We start from the raw sequence: 12568 nt of genomic DNA on the forward strand, positions 1-12568 counted from the left end.
GTTAGCTTCCTATTAAGGGGAACCCTACATAAAAAGTCTAGTGGTTCCGTAAAACGCATACATCAATCAGTCTAGTGATCCCGTCGGATGCACATATCAGTCTAGTGATCCCGAAGGATGCACATATGAATCTCGTGATCCCGAAGGATGCATATATCAGTCGAGTGATCCCAAAGGATACGCATATCAGTCAAGAAATCCCAAAGGACACTGTGCCTGTAAGGTACGCTACCCCATAGATAAAGCTAACCGTTACCCCTCAGTCCATAGTAAACCGTCTACAATAGTCACATCACAGTAATGTTCAAGTTAATGGTTCAGTTATAAGCTTAGCCAGTCAGACAGTTTAGGTTTAATCAACTGTCTCCTCAGTCACTATGTGTAGATCTAATTCACACGTCATTGTGACATTTCCTCAAATCCAGTCAACTAGTCAAATCATCATGTTGTAAATTCACCTGACGATACTTCGTCTTAGTTCAAACTCTAGCACATCTACAGGTAATCTATGTTATGCATAACGTCCATATTATGCATAACAGTCGTATTCAGTCTACAACACAGTTCAACAACGAATACACAATCTACACATGAGGTTTTCGAATTCTTAGTCCCTCCATGACATAACTCCGTAACAAGTATCCTGATAACAGACTTCAACTTTACATAACATTAAGATTTTCATAATCCATCGACATTACTGTTCCAGTTAACAGCATAGCCCCTCAAGATAACCACAATACACAGAACATCAGGGCATCAGTACCCATCAGTAGAACAACTCATTAACGTATATAAGTACATAGGCTACAACTAAAGATCACGTCACCTTTAATCAGTCAAGAATGTATATAAGTGTTACAAAATGTTCCAAAGCAACATCTACCGACTTACCCAAGTAGAGGAGAGTTGGCTCCCACTGCGTTTGCCGTAAAACCCCAAAACTCGAGCGTCACCTCTCTAACAACTTCAGGGATCAATAGTTAACCCAACAAATAAGTCCAACATTATAATCTGATATTTAAACCCGCACAGACTATAGAAATCGTTAGGAATTTCTTACGTTGTCCTTGCCAAAACTCACCGGGACTCAATGAGGAAGGAAATGGCTTAAGTGGTTCGTTGAACAAGGAGATTGGCTTGGAAAGTCGACTTCGCTTGGGAGGCAGCTCGACTAGGCTCGGCTCGGCTCGTGGCTCGATTGGGTTTGGCTTACGACTTAGTTCGGCTCGACTCGCGGCTCAGCTTGGATTCACGACCCGGGTATGGCTCGACTTGACCGGCTTGGCTCGGCTTGTAGGAGGGCAGAGGTTGGCTCTTAAGGTTGCGTTGGTGGTGGCGTTTCGCGGACGACTGACGATGACACAACGGAATAGGGGGATGGCTCGCTCAACTAAGGGCAGAAGCGGCCGGCGGCCACCCGGGTACACAAGACGGAGAGAGACAGCGTCGAAGATGGAGGTGCTTGCAAACGATTGGATGACCGGTTTAGAGGACTCGTTGGCGGCTGACCGTTTGCGAGCGGAAGATGGGAAGCGCAGAGATGGTGGCTGCTACCCTTTGTTTCGCCCGACGTCAACGATGGAGAGGGGACACGGCTGAGGACGACAACGCTTGGTTGAAGGTGGGGAAGAAGGCTTGGATGCGAGGTGCGGCTGGACAAAAGAGAAAAAGAAGAAGATTGGAGGAGGCAGCACGGTCGGCTATTGAGTGAAGGAGATGAAGAAGAAGAAGAAGAAGAAGAAGAAGCCACAGGGGGGGCTGGCGGCGCCGGTAACCCCTTTTCTTTAGGGTTTAAAAAAATAAATAATATATATATATATATATATATATATATGTATATTTAAATTAAATTATATTATTATTATATTATTATTATATTATTTTATATAATATTATATTATTAAAAACTTATACCCTTCATTTTCTTTTTCTTTTCTCTTCTAAACAAAACCAAATTTAAACCCAAAAATTTTTAAATCTCGAAAATTAACATAAAAAAATGTTAAAACTTACCTTGAAATTTGGGGCGCTACAGCCACATTCAGATCAAGCTTGCTACAACATCGATTTATTAGTGTTTACGTATTATCTAAGCACTAAATCCGAAAATAAATTTTCTATTGGGAATTTCTAAGTGAAAATTTTTATTTATCAAATATATTAAAGTTCAGTAATTTTTCTATCTGCTGCAATTATCTATTAATACAAGTCTATTAGGAATATTGTATTTTAAATCTAATTTTTCATTTAATTATTTTAATTTGTTAGAATTATCTATTACTTGATTTTTTTATCATCTAAAAATTAACCAAAATAATCAATTCCAATCACACCAATCACATTGTGATGTTAATATTTTGAAAATTAAACTTCATATTATTCTTTGATAAAAATCTCAAAAGTACACAGTCCTCAAAGAAGATTGGATATAACCAAAATAATGTTGCACATGTCTTTTAGAGTCTTGCCATTCTTCAAAAGCAACGACGTATCCTTTGGCGGTTGCACGAACTTATCATGACAGTCGTCAATCTCTGTCATGGCACTAGAAGTTACAATATTGACACCATTAAAGTCACCAATGGCCAAGTCCTTTTGGGCATTTTCAATATCACCAACAGCTCCATCATAGCTCTCAGCACAAGACGAATATCGTTGCTTAAGTTGAGGATTTGTGGTGGTTGTTGCAAGTAACTTGGCTAAGGTCAAAGATTTGCGAGCATTTCTATGGGCAAGGTTTAAGGTGTATACAACCAAGCCTTTTAAATCTGTAGTGCCTGCAGATTTCAACATACTTGAACAAAATGGCGGGTTTGAAGTTTTTGGACAAATGGTGAAAACGACGTCGTTAGATGATGCCACATTTGAAATGATAGTGAACAAAATAACTCCAATGAGAGAGACAATAATGAGACAAGAGTTATTGGCCATTTTATTTTCTTTGTTCTTTCCTAATATTGTGTCCTCGTTGATGTGGGTCATTTGGTCAATACATATATATATGGATGAAATTTAGAGAAACGGTTTTTTCCTTATGGGAGGAGAAAGGAAGGTTGTTAGTTACATAATTAAACAACCTATTTTAACCTTTTGTTTGTAGGTTTTATCTTCAACAAGTTAACAAAAATCAATTCATGAACAATCACATTGTCAATTTTCTTGACATAATTACAACTATGATTGGTTTTATTTATTAATTTGTTTATTTAAAAGATACAACTAAGTAGATGTTAAAATTTGAATTTTCTCACCATGTATGATGCCAAAAACTTGGTGTAAAGTGTAAGTATACCCATCAAGTTATAAAGCAATAAAATGGTTAAGAAATCAAGTATCGTCATCTCTGGAGATAAAATGTAAGAATTGAGTCTAACCTATTCAAGACTATTTTGGATTTTATTTAATGAATGAAATTTAGATGTGACATGTTTTCTAAAATAATGAAACATAAGAAAAAGTTAAAGTTTTAAATTCAAGGGACAAAGATGTTCAAATGTATTGATTTTCTTAATAATTTCGTTTAAACATCGTAATATGACTTTTGGTTCTATAATCATTAAAATGCATATTTGGTTTTGGAAATGTTTTGTTGCTTACATTTCGTTTGAGGAAAAGATAATATGTAACTATTGTTTCAATCTTTTTCAATTAAATTAGTTCAAGAACACGTGCATGAATTCATGTGAAATCTCTAAATTCAAATTATTTTTTAAATATAGATTTCTTTAGCATATAATAAATAAATATTATACAATATTTAGTGTTATTTTAGTTACCATCAACTTTTTAAATTAGGTAACGTAACAAATTTTATTTTAATATTCTCTGATCATCTGAGAAAAGGAAAGAAATTCTTCTATCTAGTAAAGGGTGATTTTTTTTAATAAGGACAAAATGGTAGTATGAAAAGAAATTTAAAAGATGAGAGAAAATTGTATCCGATTTTGGACTTCCGAACATTTATTATTATTATAATAATAATAATAATAAGAATAATAATGATAATAATAATAATTATTATTATTGTTATTATTATTATTTAAAATTAGAAAGTAGATGCACCAATTTAACCATTAGAAGAAAAGTCAAAACTTTGTTATTTGTTTAAAAAATGTATAGCTTATTTCAAAGGTTACAATTTTAATCTCTATTTTTTATAAATAGTTTAAAATGCACCCATTAAATAGAAATTTTATAAATTTTTTAATGAAATTCAAGTTTTTGTGACCCAAAACATTGCTATATTTCTTAAAAAATATGTTGTCGCAAATGAAAAAACGAAGTTTATAAATTAGAAATGAAATAAAAATAAAAATTGTAAGTTTAATGTAACGTGATCCTTGTCCTACAATTTGATTGAAATTTAAATTTTAAATTAGATGTAAAATGCTGCATTTCCTTCCTTTGTTGTCGATTCTGAATATTTCTACTGTAATGGCAGTTTTACTTTTATTTTTTGTCTTTCTCAACCACATGCAGTTGTCTTCTTGTCATCTTTCAGTGAAGAAATGTTTTGTTGTTGAAGTATCCAGCAAGGCTTTGAAGCAGTTTCGAACCCAGTCCAACGTGTCAGGTGTGATGTCCACGAAAAAGGACTTGTGTTGACATACCTCAGTCAGCCACATTCAGATGAAGCTTGTTTTACTATCCAAAGATAGTATGAACTCTTGGGTAGTTGTTCGATAAAAGCCATGGGTATAAAAGGAGTAAAAAGAGAGAAAGAGTAAAAAGTTGAGAGGTACCTTTTTTGGGAGGCAGCTACTACTTAAAAAGGAAAGTTTGTAACTGCTATTGAATTGGACCGAAGGAGTTAGGTGAAGAGAGTAGCCTTCAATGAGTTCTGATGACATAGATCTAGTGAACGACGGCTGCAGTTGACTTGGTTTATTACCAAGTGTTAGTCAAACTTCAATGCACTCTCAGTTGAAGGATGGCCAAACTCCAAGTGTAGTCGAGTTGCAGATGGATTTTGTTGAGACAAAAAAGTTATTGTAGCAGGAGCCATTCAGAAAAGATACTTTGTAACGACCCAACTCCTTATACTAAGTTGAAGCAATTACTAATTTAAAAGATAAATAACATTTGTAAAGTTCGGATAAAAATAAAACAAAACCTCAAAATTTTCATTTAAAAGCATAAACAAATGTGATTAGAGATAAATATAAAAATAAAATCCTAACTCGGGCCCTATCTAATTTTAAAGAAATAAAATAACAAATAAAGATAAAATAAAATGCAAACATGAAAATCTGAACCTCGCCAGCTTGCCTTTGCTCTTACCTCTACCTCTGCCTGAAAAATAAAAATGGAAAGAGTGAGTATAAAATACTCAGTAAAGGACCCACTGCTTGTCCCGCTAAGTGCCTGTTAACTTCCTATTAGAGTCCTGAAAGTGGTACCCAAGAACTGGCACATTCCCAAACACGTGCAACATGTGATCCCGAAGGAACATAACTGGTCTTCGGCGATCCCAAAGGAACGCCTAGGACAATCTGGTCTGTAGTGTACCCGAAGGAAACACTAAGACAATCGAGCTGCGAGCGGTCCCGTCGAACCACTCGAATCATGTCTATGTCAATGATTGGCGGTCCAAGGAACGCCAGACTGGCGGTCCCATCGGACTGCACAGTCCTAAAAACGTGGTGATCCCAAAGGACAACCATGCAGGTACGACTCTAATAGGATAAGCTAACATACACCCTAATCATAACATGCACGTAACAAATCATCATCACATCATCAAGTCATGTCATAACATCATGTCATATCATATCGCCATGTCATATCATATCATCATTAATTTGCCATGTCGTTATGCAATCTAGTTATCAATATGCACAACTAAAAATACATGCGACCCCTTAATTCCATTCGTAGGTCTAGTAGTAGAATCTCTTACCTGGAGATTAGCTCACAGATGAATTTTCCTAACAGTCACGATCAAACTCCTCAATAGTCAATTCCCATAGTTGAAGAATGATTCTGATTTAGCCTTGGTTTGGGAAAATCTTCGGTTCAATCCCCCAATTGACCAAAATAAGTAAGTGGCTCAAACGGTTAAGAAAACAGGGGTGGCTCGGCTATGCCTGTGAAGCGGCTCGGGTTAGACGACTGGCGCAGGAATGCGACTCGGGTAAGGCACGCGCAACTCACGTGGGTGGCTGGAGCAGGCTTAGGTGTAGGCGCGGGTGCGGGTTCGGTTTGTGGAGAAGAGACACGAGTCAAGTTCGGCTGTCTGGGTCGAAAGCGCTTGCGGCTTGGGTTACGGAGAAGAGACGTGGGTAGGGTTTCGGTTTGCAGAGACGCGGCTATCGGCTGACATTTGACAACGACGACAGCTAGTTGTTCGTCAGCAGCTACTCCTCGGCGAGACGATGCGGCGAGGCTCTACGTGAACGGCTTGAAGACGCAGCTCTGATCCACGCGTGACGGCTGGCGCGGGAATGAACCGGCTGAAACCGATGGGCTGAAACTCGATGGCGTATGACAGGCTGCGGGTCGACGACAATGATAGTGCAGTGTAGGCGACGATGAAACCAGCTCAGATGACGAATGGAGGAGGGTATGAGGAAGGCTGCGACGGCCAACGACGGCAGTGGAATGGCGGCAGCGTTTAGGGTTTCTAAAAAAAATTGGGTTTTCTTTGTGCACAGGTCCCGATGCCTATTTAAACATAATTTATAAACCAATATTATTTTCTCTTTCCTTTTCCTTATTTTATTTCAAAACAAACAAATCTTCTCCCTCCTCATTTAAATCTCACCAAATCTCCATTTTCCCTTCTTTTTATCTTTTCCCAAATAACTCACATAATCTCTATCCTCAACCAACCAATCATCTTTATTTTATCAAATTTTCATAAGTCATTATATTATTCTCACAATACAATTGTTATGTTCTTAAGTCCAAAATACCCCCAAACATATATAACCAAAACAAACATAAATTCCAACTTAACAAAAATTTGATATTTTTCAATTATCCAATAGAACCAAATCTTCATAAGTTAGAATCTTCAACATTTAAATAACACCCAAAATCTCAAAATTATACTTAAGATAATAAAATTAAATTAATAAATTTTTGGGGCATTGCAATCTTCCCTCCTTTAAAAAACTTTCGTCCTTGAAAGTTTAATCCTCGAACAGCTCCGGGTACTGAGCTTTCATGTAATCTTCTCTCTCCCAAGTGGTCTCTTCCACTCCGTGGTTTCGCCAAAGAACTTTGACCAGTGAAATTCCTCGACTACGGAGCATCTTGACCTCCTTTGCCAAAATCTCAACAGGTTACTCCTTTTGGCTCAAGTTCTCATTAATTTGCAATGGCTCGAAGTCAAATACATGCGTCGGGTCTACGACATACTTCCTCAGCATGGAGACATGGAATACATCATGTACTGCAGAAAATTATGGGGCAACGCCAAACGGTAAGCTACAGGGCCAATCCGCTCCAGTATCTCAAATGTCCCTACAAAACGTGGACTTAGCTTCTGTAACGACCCAACTTTTTATACTAAGTTGAGGTCATTACTAAAAAGAAAAAATGACAAGAGGCACTTTTTGAAACGAGGGAAGACTAAATTTTTATTAAAAACAGAATACTGAAACACTGAGACATAGACGCAGAAGCAAAATTGAGTTCCCATATGGCATGTCACGGATCCTTCTCTGTCGCTTGCCAGCTTTCCTCTACCTTTACCTTCGCCTGAAATACTAAACATAGAAGGAGTGAGTATAAACATATACTCAGTAAGGGAACTACTAGTCCCGCTAGGTGTCTGTTAACTTCCCATTAGAGTCCTGAAATGTGGTACCCAAGAACTGGCACATTCCCGAACACGTGCAACATTTGATCCCGGAGGAACATAACTGGTCTTCGGTTGTAAACACCATTTCCGTACTCCTTTTATATTAATATTTCCTTAGTTGTGAAAAACAAGTTAAATTTAATTGCCAAGTAATTGAAGTCTATTTGTTTTAATAAGGAAATTGGAACAATTTTAGTTTTGGGATAAGACTTAGAAATTTGAATGTTGAAAGAAGAAAACTAAGGGAGAAAAGGCTAAGGTTAATTTAAAGAAAGGGGCATAAAGGTCTTTTCTTAAGATCTTTTATTATTAAGTAAAAAAAAAAAGAAAAAGAAAGAAGGAAAGAAAAGGTTTTTCTTCTTCTTCTTCTTCTTCTTCTTCTTCTTCATTCTTCTAGAGAGAGAGACCGACGACTTTCCCCCTTCCATTCAAAAATCTCTTCCGTTGCCTCATCTACGTCTATCTTTCCTTCACACCAACGCCATCACCAAGCTCGAATCGTCGGAAGACGTCTGCACGCTGATGGAACCCAGTCGACGCCTTGCTTCTCTCTTTCAGCTCTCTGTAGTCAATGCAAAGGCGCATTGACCCATCCTTCTTCTTCATGAACAACACTGGTGCTCCCCAAGGTGACACACTGGGTCGACTGAAACCCTTGTCTAGTAACTTCTGCAACTGCACCTTCAGCTCCTTTAGCTCAGCTGGAGCCATTCTGTAAAGGGCCCTCGAGATTGGAGCAGTGCCTGGCTCTAACTCGATGGCGAAGTCTATCTTCCTGAACGTGGAAGTTCTGGAAGCTCATCAGGGAATACATCAGGGTACTCCTTTACCACTGGTTCAGAGGACAAGGGGACTTCTGGTTCTCTGGTATCTAATACGCTTGCTAAGATGCTCCAGGTACCATGGCTGATTAGTTTAGTAGTCTTCATAGCTGAGATGACCTTGGGTATACATACGATTCCTGCCCTCTTAAATTTGAAACTAGTCCTAGATGGAGGGTTAAAAACGACTTCCTTACGGAAACAGTCTATACTTGCATGGTTAGCAGACAGTCAATCCATGCCTAGGATTACGTTAAAATTCTGCATGTCTAACACTAGTAAATTCACATCTAACATCTGGTTTGCTATCTCTATTTTACATGTCTTTATCTTATCTTTAGACAACAAAACCTTCCCAGATGGAGTAGAAACAGACAAAACACCACTCAACGGTTCTACCTCTAAACCAACATGCTGAACAAACACAGAGGATATGAACAAATTGGATGACCCGAGTCAAATAGCACAAAAGCATAGTGCCCCAAGATTGGGAGCGTACTTGTCACCACTGTACCAGCTCGCTTGGCCTCCTGATGAGTAGTGGCAAAATCTCTTCCCTGCTGGGAAGCAGGAGGCTGATGCGGGGTAGTCTCAATGAGTTTTCGAGGACAAGCGTCAGCGGTATGTCCTAGTTGCCTGCACCTGAAGCCAACTCAACTCCCGACCAAGAAACAACCTCCATGAACTCTCCCACAGCTAGGACAAACGGGTAGCTTTTTCAAGGTTCTCCTGGCTGCTGCAAGCTCCTGACGATGCCGCTGGAAGATACCTCCTGACCTTAGATTTTGCTACGGTGTCAAGTCAGGCTGCGACTCAACCTTCCTCTTCTGACCAAGGGCTGACCCCCTATCGGCAGCCTTAGACGGATCAGCTCTCTCATGCAAACTCAAGTCTAGTGCCAGGCGTAAAGCATAAGCATGGGTAGTTGGTCTGAGGGCTCGCACGATACCCTGGAGATCTAGTCTGAGACCTCTGACGAACTTCTTGGTCCTGGCGTCTTCATCCTTTACAACGTCAGGGGCAAAACGGGAAAGCATGTCAAACTCAGCATCATACTGCTCCACCGTCATGTCGCCTTGCCCCAAGTTCAAGAACTCTTGCTGCTTCGCGTACTTCACGTTGGCATAAAAGAACTTAGCATAGAAGCTCTCCTTGAACTGCTCCTAGGTTATCTTACTGACATCTCCACCCAGCATCCTCTCGACAGTCTCCCAACACGCGGTGCCTTTATCCTCCAAGAAGAAAACCGCCATTGAACTTTATGGTCATCAAGGCATTTCATGTACAAGAAGTGTCACATCCCCTCCCGAACCACCTACTGTCTTAGCCCGAAAGAGGGCGTGAAGCCAACAGACATCATCACCTCTAACGATCCCTGCTAACCCTATTGAACGTTAAGCCCGATAAACATACCAATCTTAGATAAAGAATATTCAACATGGAGCACCACACAGAGGAAACCACGAAAACCTTCCCAACATACATAAGATGCAGCCCTGACATCACTTGGTTTGTAAAATAACCTAATATAAACATCACGACCAAAACCTATACAACTAGAGTTTTATGACCACGACCTCCAGGACGATATTATTTAAACCTTAAAAAACATTTCAACATGAAAAGACTCAAAATACAACTCCAACCATGTACTGGAGTTTGATTTGGAACTTTCAGCAGACGTCGGCAGTGTATCAGGCACCTGGAGCTCAATCTCTACCTGAAAAGTGGGAAACATTTTGAAAAGAATGAGCTACGAGGCCCAGTGAGTGACTAAATTTAAAACTCTAAATACGGACGTTGAAACATGGATAAACCTTTAGACGTATAAATATGTTCAAACAAAGCATTTAACATAAACGTGTAATAAATAAGGCTTTCTAAAATATCTTCCAAGTTCATCATAAAAAAAAAATCTTACAAAGCATAACAAGTACATCAAACGTTTTAACTAACATGACCGATCTACGTGGTGTAGGGCACGTCCAGTACAACCAACGTTTACTAGTCCTACGATGTAGTAGGGCCCGCCGACACTCCCATCATCTTTGTCGTAGTGGGGCCCGTCCAGCACTCACGACAGCATCGTTGTCACGGAGTACACTCAACGTCGACAACAGAAATATAACCTGTGTGCACACGGTACCATATAGCCTCAGGCTCAATATCTCAGTCACGTAATCAATGGAAAGCTCCGCGAAGTCACATGAAAACATTTAAACATGCCTGTTTATCGTTATCTTTTGTAAAACTCAAGTTTATTCAATTTGCTCGTGAAAAACTTTAAATCATTATACAATATTTGCTAACACATGCTTTACTTTAAAAGATATCATTTCAACTACTTTTCATTAAGCCATTAGCCACGTGCTTGAATATAACCCTCATTAGAAAATCTAAGTTCAAAACTCATGTTTGAAACCGTTCACAAAAACATGTATCATTCATAGAAAAACATGTAAAACATGTAATTACGAACAACTGTTTAATAACATTTTAGAAATTGTTTTGTCACTCACAGTTTTATCCAGTTCCCCGGTTTGTAGACTCAGCCTATTTCCTCTTGGTCTGTCAACAACCAAAACCGAGCATTAGAATCATAGATAGGTTTTGTCCTTCCATGCTCATGAATTTCTAAACAATTAGATTAAGAATCACATTACAACCCACATTTCCAGATTTTCCAAATTCAATATCCTAACTTCCAACACCCATAACTTCCTCAAAAAATAACCAAAATTAATGAAATACACATACAAATATTCATTTTCGAACACTATACAACTTATCTGAAGAAATGAAAACGAGATTCTCAACCAATTCGTCCAGAACAGCTCCGAACACAGACAATACAGAATTCGAGGTTCTCTACCACTCCTTATCTATCTCCTGTAATTAAACCCACTTAAAGTCATTTTTGGCTCACAAAATCTTCATGAAAGTTGTAGGATATTGAATAAGCTTTCTAACTGTACCAAATAGAGCTTCTGATTCAACTTGTGCACTTCCAGAATACTCAAAGCATCAGAGAATACCTGAAATCCTCCTGGTTTGCTCGAAAATCCTGTGCTCTGTTTTCCATTTCAAAAATCATTAACTTCTCAAACTATTCAGCTCAAGATTCCTTCATGAAATTTGTTGAAAAATGAACTAACGTTCAAGAAAATCAAACCTCACCTCTTAGCTCCTTCTAGATAGCTCAAACCGAACAAAACAATCAGAGGTTAACAGTTGCACCCAGATTCTGCAATGGCTGGCTTTGCATGAACTTTTTCCTATCTTCTTCAACCTCAAACCACGAAATTCTTCTTCTTCTTCCTTCACTCTCTTCTCAAAGTGCTCTGAAAGTTTGGATGGAAAATGATGGAGGAAAGAAATGAAATTGGGATGAAAAAATAAATGGGCTTGCGGTGGTGGGCTTGCTGTCCAATTCCACCTCCTTTCTTTTCTTTTCTTTTTCTTTTTTTTTCTTCTTTTAGCTTAGTAATCCCAACTATGATGACAAGAGGAAGGGTGTGGCGGTCGATGGCGGCGGTGGAGTGGCGGCGGCGTTTAGGGTTTCTAAAAAAAAAAATTGGGTTTCCTTTGTGCACGGGTCCCAATGCCTATTTAAACACAATTAATAAACCAATATTATTTTCTCTTTCCTTTTCCTTATTTTATTTAAAAACAAACAAATTTTCTCCCTCCTCATTTAAATCTCACCAAATCTCCCTTTTATCTTCTTTTTATCTTTTCCCAATTAACTCACATAATCTCTCTCCTCAACCAACCAATCATCTTTATCTTATCAAAATTTCATAAGTCATTATATTATTCTCACAATAAAATTGTTAAGTTCTTAAGTCCAAAATACCCCCAAACATATATAACCAAAACAAACATAAATTCCAACTTAAAAATTTGATATTTTCAATTATGGAATAGAAACAAATCT

The 12568-nt window shown here is 38.3% G+C and overlaps 1 protein-coding gene and 1 long non-coding RNA gene across 2 annotated transcripts; both read right to left on the reverse strand.

The window, feature by feature from the left end:
* Positions 1-2296: 2296 nt before the first annotated feature.
* Positions 2297-2934, reverse strand: LOC103496646 (pectinesterase inhibitor-like). Its single transcript, XM_051082890.1, has 2 exons — positions 2453-2934; positions 2297-2300 (listed from the first exon to the last, which is right to left on the reverse strand). Exons 1-2 carry the CDS (start codon positions 2932-2934, stop codon positions 2297-2299), a joined length of 486 nt encoding a protein of 161 aa, XP_050938847.1.
* A 7155-nt stretch (positions 2935-10089) lies between these two features.
* Positions 10090-11500, reverse strand: LOC127148583 (uncharacterized). The gene is made up of 3 exons (XR_007819685.1): positions 11151-11500; positions 10588-10760; positions 10090-10351 (listed from the first exon to the last, which is right to left on the reverse strand). It is a non-coding gene; the product is annotated as an uncharacterized LOC127148583 (long non-coding RNA).
* Positions 11501-12568: the final 1068 nt, after the last annotated feature.

Source organism: Cucumis melo, chromosome 3, assembly GCF_025177605.1.
Source record: "Cucumis melo cultivar AY chromosome 3, USDA_Cmelo_AY_1.0, whole genome shotgun sequence".
Lineage (NCBI taxonomy): Eukaryota > Viridiplantae > Streptophyta > Magnoliopsida > Cucurbitales > Cucurbitaceae > Cucumis > Cucumis melo.

Bases quoted from the DNA above. Each gene is read 5' to 3' on its own strand.
- LOC103496646 (XM_051082890.1), bottom strand. From the start codon at position 2,934: ATGGCCAATAACTCTTGTCTCATTATTGTCTCTCTCATTGGAGTTATT.